Source organism: Cervus elaphus, chromosome 30, assembly GCF_910594005.1.
Source record: "Cervus elaphus chromosome 30, mCerEla1.1, whole genome shotgun sequence".
Classification (NCBI taxonomy): domain Eukaryota; kingdom Metazoa; phylum Chordata; class Mammalia; order Artiodactyla; family Cervidae; genus Cervus; species Cervus elaphus.
In genome coordinates, this window is record NC_057844.1 from 31,988,568 (window position 1) to 32,012,491 (window position 23,924).

The window sequence follows — 23,924 nt, forward strand, 5'->3', positions numbered from 1 at the left end:
CTGTCTTCTCCCGCCTAATAAACGACAACTGGGGACTGACCCTTTCCTTCCACTTTAATGCCCACCCCTTTTTATGTTGATGTTTCCAAGCTGCCAACCTGAATAATTTAAACAGATGCTGGTGTCTACCAAAGATGGACATGGATTGGTTCACTGGCCAGCCCAGAACGAGGGACACTTGAACTAGAGACTCTGTCGGACCTCTGCCGGATTTTATTTCCTGCTGTTGCTTCTGCTCTTTGACTTGTAAATAGCACCTGGATGATAGCAAGTTATAATGCTTATTTATTTGAAGATGCTTTTTTTTAATATGTTAAGCACATTAATTTTAAACTGGAGCATCTAAGATGGGCCCCAGAGGTGCAAGGTGTTGGGATCTTAAAGCTTTATCACAGTGTGAATTATAAAAGTCCACTCAGACCAAGCCCAGTTCTCTCCTGCGATCCCAGCAGCTAGTCAACTAGTCCAGTGGGCTCCCTCCTCACTGCCCCTGAGTGGACCACATAGCCATTGACAACACCTGAACAAAAAGTGGATCACAACTTCATTTTCAATATTCTTGTTCCTGATTAAAGAACTTTACCCTGTTCGATGGATGCCATTCAACGGTGTACCATAATCAATTTATCAAGGAAATAAAGGCTATTGTGACCAGAGGTTTAATGCATTTTCCTAAACGTCAATCTCAAATTTGTCCATCAAAAAAAAAAGTCAACTTCCCTCATATGCAAATGTTAATAGGGTTTTTTTTCCCCTGGGGATTAATGGCAAAATTACAGAAGCAGGACTCAAGAGTCACTTAAAAATGTATCCCATTTTCCAATCCAAAGAGATTTGTAATCTCTTTGTTTTCAGCTTGCATTTGAGGGGAAAGTGACTTTTTCACCAATTTCATATGCATTGTTCTGTTGTTTTCATTTATGATTGATCATTGCCTGTGACTTGCCTGAACTACGGGAAAGCAAATTCTAATGACCAAAATAGCCAAGGCTGAGAGCAGCAGTGGCTGGACTGGGTAGTAAGTAGGAGGTGACAGCGTGACAGCTCCTGAGGCTTGGGAACTCACCAGACCGTTTCCTCCTTTAGGTAGCAGGCTCTGTCCCACGGCTAAACTTGTCTTTCACGTGGGAATTGCTTTTGTCAGATGTGAAGGAGTAAACAATAGCTTTTCCCCAGATTGCCACTTTCATGGAGCCCCAAATGCTTTGAAAACAATTAGCAACCTGGAAGTTGTCAGCCCAAAGGAAAGAATAATCAATTGTATCTGGAAATTTTACCTATGGCTCTTTCGCCTGGCGAATTGTTCATTATAAGTCAGTGTTCCTCCAGGAAACAGTGCCTTAGTGCCATAGGACTTGGGGGAGGGGGGCACTCGTTTTTTTTTTTTTAATAAAGCTGAAAAAGCAAATGAAAAAACGTGGTGAATTGGACATGCAGAACCAATCATTTTCCGGGTAGGGGAAGGACATAGTATTTTACAAAGGATGATGTCAAGAATTCCTTAGAGTAATGAATCCTTCCAGAGAGTTTCAAAAAGAAAAAATATGATTGGGTGGGTTTTGACTTTTGTCCATTTGTCTTCTGGGTGTGGCATAAGGGTCGGGGAGGAGAACAAGAAAGAACAAGGAGCCTGCTGTGGAGAATGACTGAGATGGAGTAGAGGGTGTGAGGCTGGTTCCTCAGGCCCCTTTCCAGATGGAGAAGAGAAACCACTTATTTGTGGGACCCGGCAGACCTCTGGGGCACAGATGCTGAGAGGAAAAGGACCTGGTCGGGTGCTATCTTTGGCTACTGATGACCAGCAGAAATATTCTGTTCATCCTGGTTTTCTCCATTTGAAGGGATCTTCTCCCCTTCGTTAAATTTTGGAAAGCAGCTATCTATTTCCATCAAATAACTCAGGTTTAAAAATATGGGTGCAATGTACCTTTTCTCTATTTAAAAATGCTGAAATAGATGACTATAAAGTGGGGATTGATTTTTAAAAGAAAAAGATTCCTTGGTTGATTTAGGCCATTTAGAAACTTGCCAAAAATGAGATTTTGCACCTAGGAGAACTTTTTTTTTTTTCAAACATGGGTACAGAGAGAAAAATCCTCATACTGTATGTTTCAGAAATATTGATATGAACTCTATTTAACTGAGAGTCCTCTGTTCATTCTTCAGTCTTTGTGCCACTTCTCATCTGATGTTCGTGTAGTACAAAGAGGGCTTTGGGGAGCTGTGCGTGACGTTTATGTTCAAACGTTCTCTTTCATATAAGCATTGTTTTCAGACACACCTGTCAGGGAAGCCAAATCCTGTCTGTGCTCTTGATGGTTCCAGTTTGTAGCCATGAAAATAATCTGGGTGTGATGGGCAGTATATTCAGGCTTCCTTTTTATAATAAGACCTATGGGTAATGATGAAGTGTTTTTTCATATTTAGTGCCTGGGAAATAGTAAATGTGCTAGAAGAAGCCACTTCAAGTATAACCCAGTGAACTGGGTCTGTTCTGGGTTTTAAATGAGCTGTGTCACACTTGGCTGTAAAATATGTGAAATAGTAATATGATGCTGTTCTTTATTATCTTGTCATGTTTCGTTGATATGTCTGGGGTCTTGACTGTGTAAAAAAACGTCAAAATTGTAATGATTGAGCATGTAAGACTTATCAAAGTGGAAGAGTTTGATATGTGGCTGCATTTTCAGTTAGGAAAAGCTACTTGACAGAGCGGACAGAATGTAAACCCAGAAATGTTAAAATGGGTCTGCACAACAGACTAGGGGAACTACACTAAAACAGGTCAAAGGATGGTTGCTGTTATGCATTTCACACTCTATCTGAAGAGTCGATACATTAGCACTCCTTCAGTTCTTTTTGCCTTCAGATTTCATTTTGTATAAAATGAGAAAAGACTAATGATAAGCTATGGAAATCCAAACTGAATGAGAAATATTTCTTCTAACAGACAGTCACCCTGCCATGTCATGCTATATCAACATGTTATCAGAGTCATATAGTAACATACTTTTTAACCTGAGATTTCTCAACTGCTCTAATTGTTGTAACCACGCATTCCAGGAAACAAACTCACTCAGAAGGACAATGGAGATAGTGAAGTGCAGTTTATTACACTGGCGGGCCCAAGGCAGAGTCTCCTCTTAGCCAAGGACCCCAACCAGTTTTTGTGAAAACCTTATATACCCTAAGTGTACATGCCCAAACCCGCCTCCCCAAATGCCCTGAAACTCGTCTGAATAAAGGAAGAGAAAGATACAATCATAGTTAACCCGTTATTCATATGCCTTAAGCCTAGGTAGTTAACAGTAGACAATTATCAATAGGCCTGTGGTCATACCCCAATAAGCATAATAGAATTTATGATTCTATTTGGTTACACAGATAATTAGGGTGTTCTTTTAGGCGATAGAGAATCTAGGTATGAGCTCTGGGGCTCTTCCTTCCTGGGGGCCTGTTTTTCCAGTTGGTGTGTTATTTCCATAGATACTGGGCATATGGTCCAAAGTCCACAGCCCAGGATGGTGTCCTGCTTTCAAGATGGAGCCTGTTCTGTCTGTTTCCTCCTACATAATGAATGCTCATACAGAGAGTCTACCTGCAGGGAAAAAAAACAGAAAGGAGTGGGGACTCAGCAGAGTCCTGCAGGGACATGGAATCAAAGCCATTCATTGCAAGGTGTCATCTCTTAGAGCATTGTGGGTCAGGAAGATCCACTGGAGAAGGGATAGGCTAACCCACTCCAGTATTCTTGGGCTTCTCTGGTGGCTCAGACGGTAAGGAATCTGCCTATAATGAGGGAGACCTTCAATCCCTGGGTCAGGAAGATCCCCTGGAGGAGGGCATGGCAACCCACTCCAGTATTCTAGCCTGGAGAATTCCGGCGGGCTACAGTCCGTGGGGTCACAGAGAGTGGGACACGACTGAGCGACTAAGCGCACACACATACAAGCTGCTTTCACAGTGTTAGTTCAATGAGAGGAGGATATCAGAAATGGGAGAGTCAGCTCAGAAACCAGTCACACAGAAGTGTGAGTGATGCCAGAACTCTTTTGATTTATCTTCCCAGATGGGCCACGAGTGATGAGAAGGATGGTTTGAGACAATGGGAAAGATTATAGGAGCCAATTTTATCCTTCTGTCTTGGAAGCTTGACTTACCAATCCAGCACCTGTCCAACTAGAATGTATACACATCAGCAGGACTGACTCCATTAAAATAGAGATGCTATACTCACGGGGCCTTGGGGTACTGCTGTTTCTGTGTGGGATTTTAGTGTCATAATGTATTGCCTCCTAATGTATTAAGTTCATTTTGTTGTACTATATTGGTTGGCATTTTATTAAAATAAATTGTATTGTATCATATTTGTATGTTTTAAGAGAAAGTAATATAAAATACAATATTTGTGCTATTATATAGTACAAAAACTACACATCTGTGCCTCTGTCTCTTGAATTAATCCTTTGGTCGTTTGCATTGGGGAAGGGATTGGAGGAAGGAAACACTCCTAATAAAAAGTTTTCAAAGTTCAAGAAATTCTCCTGTTTGGTCTGCCATCTTACAGTTTAGGTTACTGACTGCTGAGAGACACAAGCATGACCTCCCGTGTTAGTAAGATGCAAAAATGCAAAGTTCGATTCGCTCATCACTATCATGTGAATAAAACACAAAAATGCAAAATTCAGTTAGCTCATCACTGTAACTCCCTCTGCATATATGTAAAAATTCACTACCAGCCATATCCAAAATCATGTCCGTTTCCTTTTTAGTTCCTAAAATATCATGCAAAAATCTGTAAATTTTAGGAAAAAAAGCTTCTCTCAAAGAAAGGAAGGAAACTAGCTGGCCAAGCAAAAACCTTGATACTGAAATCTAAAAATACAGAACTGAGTTCTTGATTTTCCTCTGTGTAGTAACTTAAGAAGAAGCGGTAGGCTAACCACAGAGGAAAAATGGAGGGAACAAAATATGAATGAACACTTACAGTTGAGTTTTGCTGTTTTTCTATTTCAAAGTGTCAATATGCATATATAACGAAAGAATGAGACCTACCAGTAATAACAATTCCCTTTCTTTATCCACTAGATCAGGAAGCACCCTACCTCCTGCGAAACCTCAGTGACCGCACAGTAGCCATCAGCAGTTCAACGACTCTAGATTGTCATGCTAATGGTGTCCCAGAGCCTCAGATAACCTGGTTTAAAAACAACCACAAAATACAGCAAGAACCTGGTAAGAGACTTTTTTCCTTGAGTTTCATCTTTCTCCTCAGCCTCCTACAATCTCTATGACTTTCTTCCAGGATGTCTAGAACTGTTGATAGAACTGCAAAAATCATATTTGAGCTCTGATTCATGGTTAAGCTACTTCCAGGGAAGGATACTGAAGTCAGTTCTTATATAGACCATATTACTAAGCCCGTAGAGCCTTCCGGAGGCTGCTTTAAATCAGGCATTCAGGGGATTTCCTGGTGGTCGAGTGGTTAGGACTCAGCTTTCACTGCCTGGGGGCCTGGGTTTGATTCCCTGGTCTGGGAGCTAAGATCCCACAAGCTGCCAAAAACAATAAAAATAAAAAACTGTGCATTCAGAAAATGGTAAGAGCCACTCAGAAAATGTTTCAGTTCATCTGGACAACAGGGAAAAGTGAGGAATTAGTTCCTCCAAGTCGAGGTAAAGCAGAGCTTTGAATGCCTGGCATAGCTGAAGTTCAGAGTAGATTTATAACTCCTTAGTTCACTGATACCGATTTCAATGATTTGTTTTAAAAAATATTTAAAATTATATTTTGGAATACTGATTAAAAAAAACACTTAAACTGATGGTCATGTGTTGATCTTCTTTCAACAACAAAAAAAAACTAGACTTAAATCCACAAGTATAAACATTATCTGTTGTATGTCTCTTATTTAAGATTTGTAAGGATTTTTTTGTGTGCACCATTTTTTTAAGTCTTTATTGAATTTGTTACAATATTCCTTCTGTTTCTTTTTTTTTATGTTTTGTTTTTTTGGCCACAAATCATGTGTGATCTTAGCTTTCCAGCCAGGGCTTGAACCAATCCCCCGGCTTTGGAAGTACAGTCTTAACCACTGGACTGCCAGGGAAGTCCCTTAAATAAAATTAAAATGAACTTATTTCTAATTTTGACTAGTAATTACATTTATAGTAAAGATAAACTTGCCATTTATTTGCAACATCCCAACAACCTAATTCAAATATCGGCAATGTGGAATCCTCCTTCCATGTGAATCGTCTACTCAAAATGAAATCTGTTTGTGTTTGATGCACAGAAAAAGGTTCTGGTAGAACGTCACCGATTTTAAGATATCTACAAATATCTTAGGCCGGACACCAAGCAGGTCCAAAACTGATCACATCACATGATTCTTCTCCTCTTGTATAGACACCATGTATCCATCATCCACACCAAAGGTGGTCTCCCTTCTTCCCCTTCTTCCTCTGGTCCATCAGGCTGGGCAGGTTGTACAAAATATGAACTGTTTCTGCTTCCCTCTTGTCAGTCTCTTGGTTCAGGTGCTCACTATCTACTCTTTGGACATCTGCAGGCGTCTCCTAACTGGTCTCCCTACCTCTCTTCTCTCTTTCCATCTTTTTGCCACCCAGTTGCCTAAAATGTCACATCTCTGTTCCAAGTCCTCCGCTGGCTGTCCATCGCAAGACCAAGTTCAAGCTTCTGACAAGGAAGGCCCTCCACAGTGGTCCCTGCCTGCTCCATACAGCTGTATGCTCCCCTGCCTTGAACTCTACATTCTAGCAATTGCCACGCTTTTGTAGATCACGGCATGTGTTACGCTGCTTCAAACTCTATGCTTTGTTGCTCCTGTGTCCCCTCTGCCTGGCATGTCTTCATGGAAGACTGACCCACCCCTTCAGATGCAGATTGGGTGTTTTCGCACCAGAAAGCCTTACTCAACCCCTGCAAAGAGAAGGCAGGTCCTCTAAGAGTCTTTATTATCCAGGAGTATTTCTGTTCTCTTACTGAGCCATTTTGTAGTCATCAGTTCATGTGAGTCTGTATTATCTACGCATATTGCTACTGTCCTCTTCCTGTGCTGTGTCATGCTCTCTTCCTCTATGTTTATCATCATATCATGCCCTCATCCTGAAAACATTGTATTTCACGTTATTTGTATCTTGTCTTTTTGTCCTCCAAACCTGTCGGAGTGGTTGACAATCCATAAATGTTCCGTGAATGAATGAATGAATGGAGTGGTTTTCAATAAATCTCATTCTATCCTTAGCAAGCTCACTTGGTAACACAAATACCTAGACTTTGGGTGGTGGGGAGAGAGGCTTTATCATAGCATTTTTAAAGCTAAAGGGACTTTTGGACTGTCTTGAGTTCCATTTGGAGAATAGAAAATATAGGTGCAAAGAGGCAAAGTGACATGCTACTGAGAAGGATAGTTTCACATATACATTACCAAGTGTAAAATTAGATTAACCAGTGGGAATTTGCTGTATGATGCAGGGAGCTCAAATCTGGTTCTCTGTGACAACCTGGAGGGGTGGGACGGGCTGGGAGGTGGGAGGGAAGTTTAAGAGGGAGGGGGCACACATGTAACTGTGACTGATACATGTTGATATAGGGCAGAAACCAACACAATACTGTAAAGCAATTATCCTCCAATTAAAAAAAATTTTTTTTTTTAAAGAAAAAGGATGGTTTCAGAAAAAATTCATCCCTTGCAGTGTTCTAACAAAATAAAAGGATGAATGGAATATGTGAATAAGCAAGCAACTTGGGAAGCAATGTCTGTATAGACTCTCCTTAGAGATTCGGAGTTCACATTAGTATTTTATTAAGGACCCAAAAAAGTCCTATACTGAAGAAATCAGGTAGGATTGTGGTTTCAAGTTCTATGTTCCCCAAAGTGACTTGATCACAAAATATATTTCATATTTTATGAAATGTTATTATGAGATGTTGGATGATTCTTTGAAAGTAGTGAATTTGACTTAAATTCAGTTTTCATATTTTGGATGTGGGTTAGAGTCGAACTAATTTGAAAGCCCACAACCATTCTGGAATTAGAGGAGAGACAAGAAGTTATTAGAAACAGAAAATATTAAGAGATTTTGAGAGGGTTTGAACCTCCTGGGTCAGAGAATTTGGGAAACTTGCTTATCCTTACTCTCTGAGCCTCTGTTTCCTTATTTATAAAATTGAGATAATACCTACCACATAGGAAGGTAGTATGGTTTAAATGAGTTAATATAACTAAGTTGACCTACAGTCATGGCTTACTACTTTCCCATACACCTCATTTATACAGAAATTGGCCCATGAGTTGTCAGAATTTGTTGAATGGTATCAAAGGGTTAATTAATGTCATCTCAAAAGTCAAATGACTAACAAAAATGTATTCCTCACAACTGTTTCTGATCTTCCAAGGGCCAAAAGAAGACTGTCTATCAGTATAAAGAGTCATATAAATTATATGAAATCTTTCCTAAATACCATTCTAATATGCTATTGGGGTGGTGGGTTAGTCGCTCAGTCATGTCTGATCCATTGTGACTCCGTGGACTATAGCCTACCAGGCTCCTCTGTCCACGGGATTCTCTAGGCAAGAATACTAGAGTGGGTTGCTATGCCCTCCTCCAGGGGATCTTCCCAACCCAGGGATCGAACCTGCGTTTCCTGCATTATAGATGGTCTCCTGCATTGCAGGCAAATGCTTTGCTGCCCAACATGCTATTATTGAGTTTGGCTACACTACATTGTCGACTTTCTGTCTCTCTTCCCTTTATTCATGCTTTAAAACTGCTATAACTTTTTGGAGAGGAATTTCTTAACTTTTCTGGGGATAATCTCTTGCTTACATGTATATAGTATTTGTAAAGTTTCATATGTAAGATTCTCATTTGAGGCAGCAAATTCAACAGCCAGTGCAACACACTCTATGACTGTGACCCTTTTGTCCATGTGGATAGATAAGTGAAGATCACCGATAACCAGAGTGAACATCCTTGACTCACTGTTTGTTCCAAAGCTGATATCAAAAAACATCAAGATCACTGGCTGAAAAAGACTTGAGAACTAGTCCATCATATCCTAAGCCTTTGAAAGCGCGACTCAGTTTTAGTAACCTGAGAATAAACTACTCCTGTTAAACACTTGAGATGCCTCTTTTTATACTAGGCCTGGCAACTCAAAAAGAACTCATATACCGAGAGCATTTTGGTGACATTGGATCACTGACAGGATCCAGCCCATTATCACTGTTTTTTGTTAAATGACAACTTACTTGATTCCAAAAACAACAGAGAGTTAAGGCTCTAGACAAGTGGGGATGAAATAGCTGGTAAGAGAAATTAGGGGAGGGAAACTTCTTCCCTAAGCATGCAGCCCAGCGAAGTGTACTTTCAGGGGACGGGAGGCCCTCTCCCTGAGGTACCCACGGGTCGGGCTTCCTACTGCCAGCTGCACAACCCAGCACAACGGCGGGCTTCGCTGGGCCTCGACGGCACGAGCCCAGCCTGCGAACTTCCATCTACCCCCACGGCCCCCTGATGGCCTACCCTGGCTCCCTAACCTAGAGGATGCCCCCAGCCTCTGGCCACCGAGGCCCCCTTTCACATTCTAGGGCACACATCATGCTGCGTTCTGATGTCGAGTTTATTTACAGCCCAGGCCACGTCGTTGAGCATGTCACTCAGCTGTTTTCTGGTTTCACGTGTGACTGTTAAAACCTTTGAAGATATGCTATCTTTATAGGCCTTCCTTATCAAAAATAATAATAAAAATGTACTGAGCGCTCACCAGATACCCAAGGAGCTGTTAAGAGTTTACGAAAGTCTCATTTACCCTCTATGGCTGTCAACCAGCATCTGAGGCAGGTGCCGTTATCAGCCGCATTTCCAGATCTGTTTTGACTTGACACCCTCTTGTTAGGCGCCCGGTCCTCGTTGAAGCCCCTTACTAACATTGCTTTGTTTACTCCTCCTACCAATTCTATGGGGTTTGCTAAATTATCATGCCTGTTTGACGAGCTAACGGATGAGGAAGCGGAAACATGGGAGAAATGACTGGGTGGTAGGGTTAGTGGGTAGCAGACCGAGTTTAAACCAGAAGAGCAACCCTGACACCCAGGCCCTGGATACAGATACACCATGTGGAGCTAAACGCTAGTTCCCATCACTCAGAAGAAAACAGACAGACACTAGGTTTTTTTTTTTTTCAGACACTAGTTTTAATTGACCTTGCGGGCATAAATCAGCATTGAAAACAAGGAAGATTTTCTCATGTCCAACTCTTAGAGTTTAAGCTTCCTAAAAACTTCACTGAATTTTTAAAATTTATTTTTTAATGTAAAGCACATTAAAACCATTAAAGCATTTTTTTTAAAGTGGACATGCCATATATAAAATTAAAAATTCTTTTGAACCAAAATCCAGTTATTTTTAAATCTCAAAATGTCCAAAATTCATTCTGTATTAGCCTTACAGTCTTTTTACTCACATAATAAACGTCATTAAGGTTCTGGTTTGTGTCTGGTGCTGTGCTAAGCTCTGTGAATACAGCGCTGAACAAGAAAATGAAAATCTGAATAAGCACATATCTAATATAATAGTGTGTTTGAGTGAATACAACTTCTTCAAGCAGCAACAACCATGTGTGTCCTAACTCACTAACATAGGTCAATAGGCACCAGAGTTAATGAGTCTAAAAGCTGGAATAAGGTAAACTATTAAATGAAACAAGTAGAAAATGTGGCTCCATCACAGGATTAAAAGATCTTTAATATGATAGATAACTGAAAAAAATACATCCTTCATGCTTTTAGTTAAAATATTTTCATTTTAATTCCTAATGCTGAGCATACAGCAGGTTCTCAATCATCCGTTTTTAGTGGAATACATAGAATGGAAGAGAGATAAAGAGGAAATAAGAGAAAATATGTGATAAAGGAAGGAGAACCCCCAAACTAGACCCAAGTCAAGAAGCAACTGGGAACGATTAGGAGGGATGGTAGGGTACAAAGTGTTGAAAGGAGGCAATTTGAGACGTATTTCCTTTGAAGGGACAGGTGACCAAAGAATGGAGCTGCTAAAGTGAGTATAATATAAAGGACCAGACATGAAAAATGTCCTGTGATAGGACCAGCACCAGAACATCACTACGAGAGCCCTAAGTTGGAGACACGTTCTCTTTGGCAATGGCTCTTTTGAGTACGCTTCGATTCTTAGCAGTCTACAGACAGGGAAGCTCCTTTAAGAAACATTCTTCTGCTAGGCCCACCATGTCTAGAGTTTGCACCCAGACTTGGAACAATGTTACAAAGTCACCTTGGAGAACTCCTGGTTCCCCAGAGTGTCCTGGTGACCCCTCTACCCGCCTGCTGACAGGACTGGCAGTTACCCCAAATGATCAGAAATTCCCCTTTCTAGCTCACACTCTTCCCAGATTCTCCAATGAGGTTCTAAGATGTTTCATGCTGTGAGAGCCAAGTAAGCCCAAGAAGAGGGGCTGCTGGCCGGGGGCTTCGGAGTGACACAGTAAGGAATCAAGGTCGGTTTGCAAAGCAGAGGTGGCAGGAGGCAGGTCCAGCTTAGGGCTACACCGGTGTAAGCAAGAGCCACCTCCCAAATGGGGGCGCAGAGAAAGTGGGGTTCCTGACAAGAGCCATGAAATGTTGAAAAAAGTACACTCTTCTCTAAAAATATTTCAGAGAACAGAAAGTGATAGTGACCTGTGATGCTGTTAGTAAAGCCCGAGAAACCATCATCAAAATCTCTAGGATGGCAAGGCATTTTCAGGATATTTTAAGATTAAAGCAGTAGGGTTCAAACCACAAAGACTTTCAGTTCAGTTCAGCCGCTCAGTCATGTCCAACTCTGCAACCCCATCGACTGCAGCATGCCAGACTTTCCTGTCCATCACCAACTCCCGGAGCTTACTCAAACTCATGTCCATTGAGTCAGTGATGCCATCCAACCATCTCAACCTCTGTCGTCCCCTTATCCTCCCACCTTCAATCATTCCCATCATCAGGGTCTTTTCAAATGAGTCAGTTCTTTGCATCAGGTGCCGAAGTATTGGAGCTTCAGTATCAGTCCTTCCAATGAATATTCAGGACTGATTTCCTTTAGGATGGACTAGTTGGATCTCCTTACAGTCCAAGGGACTCTCAAGAATCTTCTCCAACACCACAGTTCAAAAGCATTAATTCTTTGGCACTCAGCTTTCTTTATGGTCCAACTCTCACATCCATACATGTCTACTGGAAAAACCATAGCTTTGACTAGACAGACCTTTGTTACAAAGAGTTTAGGGAGAATAAATTCCATCTTGAATGGACAGAGGCTGGAAGAGGAATCACTGATCAATATTCCTTCCTAAGTGAGATCTTGGTCTCTAGAGTTATCATTTATCTAATGATCTATCATCACAGTGTCACTGATGCAAATCTCTGTACCCATAAGCGATTATTCAAATCAAGGTGACTGTCCTAGTACCCAGGGGACAGAATTACACCTGAAGCGTAAAGTGGTTTTCATAGATCTGGGAGAGATGCTGAGGAAAAGTAGAGGAGAAAGATGAATGAGGAAGCTGATGCCTGGGGATGATAAACTGACTGTCACTCTCAAGCTATTTTTGCTTGATTTCCTAGAACAATAAAATTCCGAAATGTCTATTAACCTTCCACAAAACTTATAGAGTAATTGCCTTTTCTTCCTTGTGGAAATGTACCCTTATGGTGCAAAATAGGTTAAGAAGCACTGCAAGAAAGAAATGAAGCCACGCTGCCCAGGCACACGGAAGGCAGTGAGTGGGAAGTGAGTAGGTTCTGTCACCTGGCCTGAGCTAGTCAGTCAGTTCATGCGATCGGTGAAGCAGCCATTTACGTCATCCCTTCCTCTTCCATCAGTGTCTCTAAGGTAAGGGGGTCCAGGTACCCAGACAAAGAAGGGCCAAGCCCTATTAGCAGACACCCCAGTAGCTCTTCTCCGAGAAGAGCTCTTCTGATAGAATCTGCTCAGGGTTTGGTTTAGTTGTATCTCTGACAACAATATAAGCTTAAAGGACATCCCTAACGTGGCAGAGAACTGAGGCTCAGCTCTTTCCTAAGGATAAATGGGCATTTAGAAGGTGAAAGGAGTAGAGTTGGGGGTAACAGCAGAGAAGATATTTGGTTGGCTGGCACTGCCAGAGTCCAGAGCTACAACCAAAAACCCTAGAGAAGAGAGGATGTCCAACTCCAACCACAGCTCTCAGCTGATGAAAAAGTGGAGGAGGTAATTCTCCAATTACTAGCTCACATTCAGCTGCTTCAGTGAGACGGACACATGTATGGCAGTGGACTGTAGGGTTTACATCAAGAAAAGTAACTTGACCTGTGAGTAGAGTCCCGTTTTGAACTGGAAATCAATAGGAGTTATTATGGAGACTCAGTCCTGACACCCTCAAATCTCTCTCTCTATCCTCGAGTTCCACCGTATTTAGCTCTTTCTTGTATCTACCTAGCATCATGTCATATCCTAATGCTTGGCCCAAGGAAGACGACTTGGATGCCTCTTTCAGCCCATATCCTCAACCCCATTCAGACCAGAAAAGCGTCCTGACAGCTCTCAGCCACAGCAAGACCCAGCCGAGCACTCACACACGAGCCGGCACAGACTCACTTGTGTGAACGAGAAGCCCCTGCTAGTTGTTTACCTTTGGTTGGGTGCCTCTTTTGAAGTCCTCTTGAATGTTCAAGTGAAAAATTTGCAATGTAAGAAATGGGGAAAAACTTGCAAATGTGAGCATCACTTTAGAACAACCTCTCCCCTAAAAAAAAAAAAAAAGTGGCGAAATACATGTAACAAAAATTTTACTTTTTCCTTTAAAAGTGCCAAGTTCAGTGGCAGTAAGTATATTCACAAGCTTGTACAACCATCACTATCTCATTTCAGAGCTTCTGCAGCACCTCAAATGGAAACCTCATACCATTAAAGCTCTTCCCTTCCCACTGTGAATTAACCTCTTCTTTTGATTCTTTCTGTGACCTCTTGGGATGCAAGGAACTGTACTTTGAGCATGGCCACAACCAGCAGCTTGTTTTGTCTGAAGAGCAAGTGATGTTTGAGAGACCAGTAGCAGAGAAAAAGGAAGGGGGAGTAAGAAAAGCAAAGAAGAGAGAAAGAAAGATGGATGGGGGTTGGGGAGGACACATTCTCCCAGAGACTGGGAGGGGGCTCTGCCTTGTCCAGGGGTCACCAACTCCAAGAGCCGTGGTCTGAGCTCCTGGAGTAGAAGGGGGTCTCCTTCCCCAATCCACATTTTCCCGCTTACATGGAAACCTAGGTGATTATATTGAAAGAAAACTCAGATACTACCTGGCTTAAGTTTACTCCTCCATCTCTTGGCAAACTAATGCGATGAGGCCTTTCTACTTCACAAGTCCAGTATTTGCACGGAAATGCCTCCTTCTCCCAAGGAGGAACTTGAAAAGCTTAACCAGGACCTAAAGTGACACCCGGCGATGCAGTGGGGGTCAGCACTCTACCCAGTACAATTAAGGAAAATATGCCAACAGATACATTCTCGGATCATCTAATCTGTGAGCTCAGCAGGACGAAATCACTGCTGAAAAAGCCAAGTCAAAGAAGTTCATTCCTCCTCCACCCACACACAATCAAAACTTGATTTTTGTGTAATCTGCGACTAAGACATCTTACACAATAAGACTGTATATTAGTATAAGTAGCCATCTCATTCAACTCAGTCATAATTCAACTATCATGAAAACTCACACACAGAAAACATACTATAAGTCGTGCCCCAACCCTAACACACAGACAGACACACACACACCCCCCATCTCCCCTTCCCTCTGTAGGGACCAGTCTCCTGATGGAATAAGTTTTGGTTTGTCCTTTTATTGCTTTAATCCAAATTTGTAAATTTTGGGGACTTCCCTTGTGGTCTAGCACTTCCACTTCAGGGGACGCCAGGTCAATCCCTGGCTGGAGAACTAAAATCCCATGTGCCACGCAGCCTGGCCAAAAGAATTTTTCTTTTAATCGTAAATTGTAGGGAAGCATAAATCTGCTTTACTTGCTTCAAAAATATTTCATCATCCTATCCATAGTCAGTATCATAAAGGTTTGCAAATGTACAAGTATTTGGATCCAAATAGCTTTTAAACTTCCTTTCAGTGGTTCTTTGCTGATGGTAGAGACTTACACCATTTCATTTTTGTAATAAAAAATTACTGTTATTTATTTTAACTAAATTAGTAGTACATGAATACCTTTTAATTGTAAATGATCACATAATAACCAAAATAGAATACACTATAAAATTGTCTCTTGGGGGAATTAACCCATGATAACTGTTTGATGTGTATTTTGTCAGATTTTTCCATTTGTTTATTTATATATGTGCATTTATGCAAATATGTATGCGAGGGTGTTAAGTTGCTTTAGTTGTGTCCGACTCTTTGTGACCGCATGGACTGTAGCCCACCAGGCTCCTCTATCCATAGGATTCTTCAGGCAAGAATACTAGAGTGGGTCGCCATGCCCTCCTCCAGGGGATCTTCCCAACCCAGGGATCAAACCTGCGTCTCTTATGTCTCCTGCATTGGCAGGCGGGTTCTTTACCACTGAGCCACCAGGGAAGCCCATGCAAATATGGGGCATAGATATTCACGGGGCAAATGATAGCTGGGATTCACTCATTCATTCACAGCTGTACCCTGAGCCAGCCCTGTACCGGAATACACGAGGTGCTGGAAACAAAACAGGGACCTTGAATTTATATCCAAATGAAAAACTACAGGTAATAAATCTAACAAAACTATAAGCATATAGCATACAATCAGATAGTAGTAACTGCTATGGTGAACAAAATAAGGTAATGGATTACAGTAGGGTGATCTGGGAAAAGCCAACATCTCTAAGATAAATCTGAGTTGAGCTCACACTCTGTGTTTTGTTTTATGACTTGCTTTTATCACAATTTATTTTGGAGATCTTTCTATGTACATATCATCTGCCTAATTTTTTAAGCAGCCATGCCCTATAATATGGTATGTGTTCCCATAATTTATTTAGCTATTCTTCTACTGATGGAAAAATACCTTCTTGCCTTTAACCCCTTGTGCAATGCAATACTATTTCTTGCCTGAAAATGGTCATAGAAACGTTACTATACTACCCACAGAAAGGCCACTTTAAGTGAATGTCTGTATCCTTCCGTATAAATGTCTCCAACCACATGGAAGGGGCTATTGCAAATCTGGACACACCATAACAATTTGTTGGGGCAGGGACAAGGGTTGTGTGTGTTACATGTGTGGGCACACACGTGTCTGTGTTTATAATTTATAGACATACATAGTGAATAGCTAAGGTTTTACAGTTCATAACCACAGAGTTAGCACCACTTGACACCTTTTTTTATGTGCCCAAAGCATCTTGAAATACTTCATTGGAACAATAGTAAAATTCAGTGAAAGAGCAGGGGAAGAAAGTGCTTTTCACTTTAACGTGTTTAGAAATACATGTGTTTTGGGCACAGTTTCAAGGTCCTCACTTCAACCATAACCCCTTCAATGCATCTGGTTTATAATTTCTTAAGAGCTTTTAAAAAGTATTCTGTTATCATAATCCACTTTGGAAAGTCAAACTAGTGAAGCAATAGCCATTATCCCAAATGAAAGAACCTTTGTGGATGGCTTTTCCCTTATTCAGTGGTTGCATGAAGAAGAATATTATACAGCTTTTTTTTTCCCCCATCACTGTCCTTAATCTAATTCTTTTCTTAAAGCTTCTCTTCTTTATCTTTTTCAAGGCTACAGAGCATAGAGTCTCACCATGGATCACATTGCCCATCAGATTGCCTTTAGACTATACGTTTTCAACATTTCACAACTCTCTTCCAACTTAGCACATTATTATAAGGTTGCATTTCACCATGTCTCAGATTATTCCATACTTCACTAACTTTTTTTTTCTTACATCTGTAAAGGCTTTGCCACAAGGCTTGATCTTAGAGTCAAATTGTCAATGAAGGAAGAAGTTGCATGGTGAACATTTGAAAACATTGGAATCATTCATCTTTTTAGTGCTACTTAATGAGCCATCATCCTTCATGTCTGAATTTTGTCAGCCTTTGAAGTTTACTAAACTTGAATTTCTCTTCCCCAGATATAATTTTTCAAACCCCCAAAGTTTGACTAGATATATAGTATCTCCTTTGTGGTATTTGTGGAAAATCAATCAGACATCTAGTTTTCTTGGGACACCTTTAACCATCCTGAATCTATATTTCTGCTCTTCTGATCCTTATTTCAGATACAGCTCTTAGTTAATGAATTCCTGTGAAAGTCACTCAGTTGTGTCCGACTCTTTGTGGGTCACTATATTCAGTCCATGGAATTCTCCAGGACAGAATACTGGAGTGGGTAGCCTTTCCCTTCTCCAGGGGATCTTCCCAACCCAGGGATTGAACCCAGGTCTCCCACATTGCAGGCGGACACATTGCCAGCTGAGCCACAAGGGAAGCCCAAAAATACTGGAGTGGGTAGCCTATCCCTTCTCTAGGGGATCTTCCTGACCCAGGAATCAAACCAGGGTCTTCTACATTGCAAGAGGATTCTTTACCAACTGAGCTATGAGGGAAGTCCATGAATTCCTTTAAGAATGGCCAAGCTAAAGGTGTGATTATTTACTAGGTGCCTAGAATTGGATACATCATCCTAGCTACCATTTATGGAAAATTTATCATATACCAACCTCAAAACTTTTATCATTTAGTTGGCAAGCCAAGACTATCATAACAAAAATTACTTTTTATTTTATTAAGCGTAACTTTCATTCCCTACCATCAGTCAGACATTTTGTTATATTCTAGAGAAAAGGAACGGAGAAGGCAATGGCACCCCACTCCAGTACTCTTGCCTGGAAAATCCCATGGATGGAGGAGCCTGGTAGGCTGCAGTCCATGGGGTGGCTAAGAGTCGGACATGACTGAGCGACTTCACTTTCACTTTTCACTTTCATGCCTTGGAGAAGGAAATGGCAACCCACTCCAGTGTTCTTGCCTGGAGAATCCCAGGGACGGGGGAGCCTGGTGGGCTGCCGTCTATGGGGTCGCACAGAGTCGGACACGACTGAAGCGACTTAGCAGCAGCAGAGAAAAGGAAAATGGGTAAAACTTATTCCTTACCTTTGAAAAATGCACACATAATAGTTACAAAGTCAATTCAAAAATATGCAACGCGAAGGGCATAAAATTCCATCAGATACAAATCAGCACCTCTGACAGGTGATCACAGGATGCTTCATGGAGGAAATGTCATTTGAGTTGAACTTTGATGGATGAAGAACAGAGTTTTGACAATGATAAATTGTAAGTTTTCATGGGAATTATCATGATTTTTGTGTTTGGAATTTATTTAAGCAGTCCATCTAGAAAGAAGCAGGCCCACAATTAAATTATCTCAGGAAAACAGTACAGCATCATGTTTCTGAGTTCTCCTTGTTCATGAACACCCAGAGGGGAAAGAGAGTATTCAGATAAAGTGATTCTTCAAGGAACCCAATGCCATTTTGCATAATAATGAGAATTATAACTTTATCTAGGAGAATATAACTGAAAGGCAATATATTTAAAGAGAAGATCCTAAAGCTATCAAATGATGTAAAAGGAGACCTAAGTACCACAGAGATATTTGGTATTCTTAGATGGGGACATTTATTAGTAAGTTGAACCACTTGTGAGCCATTTTTATAGGTCAAAATATTGACAGTTTCATTTGTTTCAACCTAAAAATAAATAGGACAGTTTCCCCCAATGTACTGAATTACATAAATTCAGAGAAATTCCCATCAACATTCCAACAGTGCTTTTTACAGAATTTGACAAGCTAAACCTGAAATCTGTGTTGTAGTGTAAAAGGGCCAAGACAATTTTGAAAAAGGCATCAACTCATACCAAATATTAGGAAGTGTTATCAAGCAATCCTAAGTTAATCATGGATTCACTTGTGTAGGATAGATAGGTCATTGTGGAGCCTAAAAACAGAAGAACAAATATGTGGAAACTTAGTATCTGACAGAGCTAACTTCACAATTCAGTGAGAAAAGAACAGATTATTCTATAAGCCTTGCTGGCATAATTGGCTATTTATACAGTAAAAATTAGGTCCTTATCTCACACAATATACATACTCCCTTCAAAAGGAAATCTAGATGTATTAAAGACCTAAATGAGGAAAAGCAATCTGTTTAGACAGATTTTGAGGGGAGAAAAGTATATAAGGGAAATGCTTTATGATATCAGAATAGGAAATAGTTCTTTAACAAGTAACAAAAAGCACAAAGGATAATGGAAAGGTTGATACATTTGACTTGCCTTAGGATTTTAAAAGTCTTTGTATTAAAAATCCACCATAAACAAAGTTTAGAAGACTGCTGATAGAATGGAGAAGACTTGTAACAGATTGAACCAACAAGGGCTCAGTATCCAAAACATATAAAAAAGCCTAAAATCGTTGAGAACAAGATACATAGGGTAAGAGGAAAATGTGCAAAGGACATGAACTGGTAATTCGCAGGAAAAGAAGCCCAAATGGCCAACCAAACTGAAAAAAGATATTCCACCCAACAAGTAATCAGGGAGATACAGATTAAACCCATATCAAGATGTTTACACCCAAAATATTGCCAATTAAAGACACCTGAAAACACCAAGTATTGGTAAGTAAATGGGAAAGGGGAGTGCTTGCTTGTTGCTGGTTAAAGTGTAAATTGGTATATTTTCAAAGACAGTTTTGTAATAATTGATAGTGTCAAAAATGGGTATACTCTACAACCCAGGACAAGGAGATATAGTATAACAATGTACACATAGCTATGTCATCTGTGCATTTTTGCCTTCTTGGTAAAGATCAAAAGAGTGAAAACTACCCCACAGTAGAGAAGTGAATTTTTTTTTAATCTGTGGCTTTTTGATACAATGGAATATTATACATCAGTTAAAAATTAACTGCATCTGCATGTATCAACAAAGATAAATATTAAAACATTGTAGAATAGAAAAATATCCAAGTTAAAAAAAGATATGTACTATATCATACAATTTATTTGGAATTTTTAAAACCACAATACAGTATTATAGTCTATAGAGATAAGACATTTATGTGGACAAAGCACAAAACCTGCATGAAACTGAGATGCACCAACTTTAGGATAGTGGTACCTTTGGAGAGAGGGAAAAAGCATCTACAAACTTCATTTATATAAAGCAAAGGTGGAAAAATGTTGACATCTGGTTATCTTAATGGTGAGCACAGGGGTTATGTTTTTCCTGCACTTTTAAAATCTTTGAAGTTAATCACAATGAAAAACTTAAAGGGGAGCCCTCGTTAAAAGGTGAGCTCCACAGCAGAACAGAGCCTGTATCACAGAGAATAGGTTGTATAAAGGTAGTAACAGGTTAAGGCGTTCAGGAAACTCGGGAAGACAGCTATAGTCAAGTGTGGGCAGAAGATTGGAGGAATGGGGGAAAGAATGAGGGGAGTAACCGGCCTATTTTTGTGAGAAGGGGAATAAGGGAGAGCAGAGGAGGAGAACAGCGCGATGAAGCTTCGGAGCCTGATGATCACACGTCCAGGTCCGTGCCTTTGCCATCCTGCAGCGTGCGGCCAAGCCAGAAAAAGGAACTGTGCTTGTTGACTTTGGACACTCTCTCACCCCTTCTCCTCTCCTCCACGTGGTGGAAGAGGGACCCGGGCCAGATGATGTCAGCTCGTCAGCATCTCTGGCTCCATCCTCTCACCTCTCCAGTTACACATCTGCCTCCTTGGGTGCAGTCCAAGTCCTCTGGCTTTATTTGATCACGCCGTGAGCCTTAATTTGGGATCAGAGTGATAGGAACTTGGTTGGGATGCAGGTCAGCTGCAGTGGAGACGATCATGGGTAACTGGATCACTGCTCTTCCTGACGTCCATTGCCCCGACCACCCACCGTCCAGCCACGCTTTCTCTTTCTGGGATCATCCCTTACACCATACCTTACTTTTCAAAGCTTTCACTTAAATTATTTGTACTGATTCTCATAGCAAATACCATGGAGTAGGTACAGCAGATGGTTTTTCTGTTTGTTTGTTTCACAGATGGGGAAACGGCCCCAAAGGGATTCAGTGATCTAGCCAAGGTTACAGGGGAAAGCTCTGCTTTTCTTTTCCAGAACCACTTTGGACTCATCCCTGGTCTATTCCTGGATCCAGTAAAGCACCAATCCCTGTGGCTTGTTTCTGCAAAGTGTCTGCTTCCATTTCTTCCCCTCCACTTCCTTTCCCACCATCCAGACTCGGAGCCTCATCGTTCCTTGCCTGAATGACCACTTGGTGAGCTGGACTTCCAGATACCACTTTTTCCTCATTCCAGTCCATCCTGCATTCTCCTTCTAGACTAAACTTCCTTAAACACGGCTCTCATGTCATTTCCCTCAAAAGCCTTTGTGACCCTCTCCTTCTCCAATGAATGAGAACTCCTCAGCCAGGATTTCAAAGCTCTCCTTCATCTGAACTCACCTTCCCAGTCGACGACTCAAAACAGGTGCTTTGAAAATAAAAACGGCTGAGGAAGACATGACAGAATGTTCCAAAACACACATACACACACACAGATTAAGACAACTCGCATTTTTTCTCTATCAAACCAACAAAGTTGTGTGTTTTGTATTTTTTAGATGCTTCTGCTCAGTCCTGGCAGGAAAGTGATAAAATTGTCTCTCACCTTCTGCTGGCCCAAGTGTTAACTGGAATAATGTTTTGGGAAGGCAGCTTGATTATATGAATCAAGAGCTTTTGACCTAATAGATCTGTTTCTGAAAATCTATCCTAAGGAAATAATCTGGGGAAAAAAAAAAAAAAAAACCTTTATGCTTAAAGGCGACCTTGCACTATTGTTTATAGTCATGAGTGATGAGACATAACCTAATACCAACCAATAAGTTACACGCATCGAGGGGTCAGTGTTTAGAACTGTATAAGCATTAGGAAAACCTTAACAGCATTTCACAACTGGATTTCTTTTCTTTCTCTGCCAGCACCCTATTTCACACCTTCTTCTCTTGCTTCAAACTTCCAAATTTCCTTCCTCCTCCTCAATTTCAACCGATAAGTACCTCTTGTTTACTGAGAAAACGTATCACCAAATTGTCAGATCTACCTGTCCCATCCTGAGCTCTCCGGATTCCTGCCCAAGGTCAGTTTGGCCACTGATTTCCATCCCCTCTCACTTCTCCTGGTATTGTTCCTTCTGGGTCCTCCTCTCTCCTCTTTCTCCCTCAGTATCTTTTTCTCCCTCCTTCCTTCCCTCCCAGATTATTCCTATCAGCACATGAACATGCTATAAAATTTCACATTTCAAACAAGAGTTCACTCCTTGACCTCGTGTAGGTCTCCAACACCCGCCCTGAAAAGTTACCCTCCACCCCCATCTCTCCTCCACCACCTCCTATTCTCTAAGTCATCACGCTTCTGCCTCAGACGTCACTGAAGCAGCTCATTGTCAAATCCAGCAGTTCATTATCTCCTATCTTTGTCTTCCTAGTTTCCTAGCTGCTCTGAATGCAGCAGATCCCTGTTCTCCTCTGTGAGCCCTCTCCTCAGATCTAGGACTCACGCTCTCCTGCTTTTCTTGCAACCTCCCGGGGTACTTCTAAGCCTCTGCTGCTTCCTCTTCCCCTAATTCCTGGAGTTCAGGCTTCAGACCGGCCGGACTCACTTCCCATGAGCTGGTTTCCATTCCCCTGGCTGTCCCTGCTTCCCAAATGTTGATTCCACTTAGCTGGCTCTAACCCTGACCTCCCTGATGCTGGCAAAGATTGAAGGCAGGAGGAGAAGGGGGCGACAGAGGATGAGATGGTTGGATGGCCTCACCGACTCAATGGACATGAATCTGAGCAAACCCCGGGAGACAGTGAAGGACAGGGAAGCCTGGCATGCTGCAGTCGGTAGCAGAGTTGGACGCAACTGAGCGACTGAACAACAATATCCCTGACCTCTTCCCTGGGCCCCAGTGAAACCTCCTTTGGGATGTGCCGCGGGCCCCTCACAAGACAGAACTCTCAATTTTTCCCCCTCAAACCTGCTCCCCCACAGGAAAGGTACCAGTACCCTCACAGTTGTTCAAACCATCACCCTTGAAGTCACACATTTATGACTTGGTATTTCATGTACCACACGCTAACCCATAAGCAAGCCTTCACAAAGATCCCCGATACCACCAATTCCTACCACTTCCAACAAACACAGTTGCTCCAGGCATTTCCCCTGGTGCTACAGTGGATATGAATCTGCCTGCCAATGCGGGGGACATGGGTTCGATACCTGGTCTGGGACGATCTCACAGGCCGTGGAGCAACTAAGCCTGTGTACCACAACTACTGAAGCCTGAGCATCCTTGAGCCCGCCCTCTGAAACAAGAGAACCACCGCAGTGAGACGTCCACGCACTCTAACTAGAGAGCAGCCCCTGCTCCCTGCAACTAGAGAAAGCCTGCGTAGGGCAACGAAGAGCCAGCGCAACCCAAATAATGACTTATAATTAAACATTACTTAAATTAAAAATTAAATTATTTAATTGGAAAAAAAAAAAAAAAAAAAAACCACAATCGCTCCAGAGCAAAGCCACTGTGTCTTTCCCTAAACAAACTCCTTCCTGCCCCCACGGGCTTTCAATTTGTTACTTCCTGTCCCTGAAATGCCCTTTTCCATGTCTTCACCTGGTTCACTCTAACCCACCTCTCTGGTCTCTGCTCAAACGTCACTTCCTCAAACAGCCCACCTAAGATAGCTTCCTCACCCTCCTTAACCTGTGACCCTCCTTAACCTGGCTCATTTTCTTCACAAACTTTCTGGCCACTTGAAATGACGTTCTTTATTTGTACTTCT

At 41.5% G+C, this 23,924-nt stretch overlaps 1 protein-coding gene across 1 annotated transcript in view; it reads left to right on the plus strand.

Annotated features, from left to right (window-relative positions):
• The window catches only part of FLT1 (fms related receptor tyrosine kinase 1), a 197,793-nt gene that overhangs the window by 112,449 nt on the left and 61,420 nt on the right, over positions 1–23,924 (plus strand). The window contains exon 14 of the mRNA XM_043891526.1: positions 5,089–5,235. Coding sequence (XP_043747461.1) covers positions 5,089–5,235 — 147 coding nt within the window. The remainder of the gene's footprint in view (positions 1–5,088; positions 5,236–23,924) is intronic.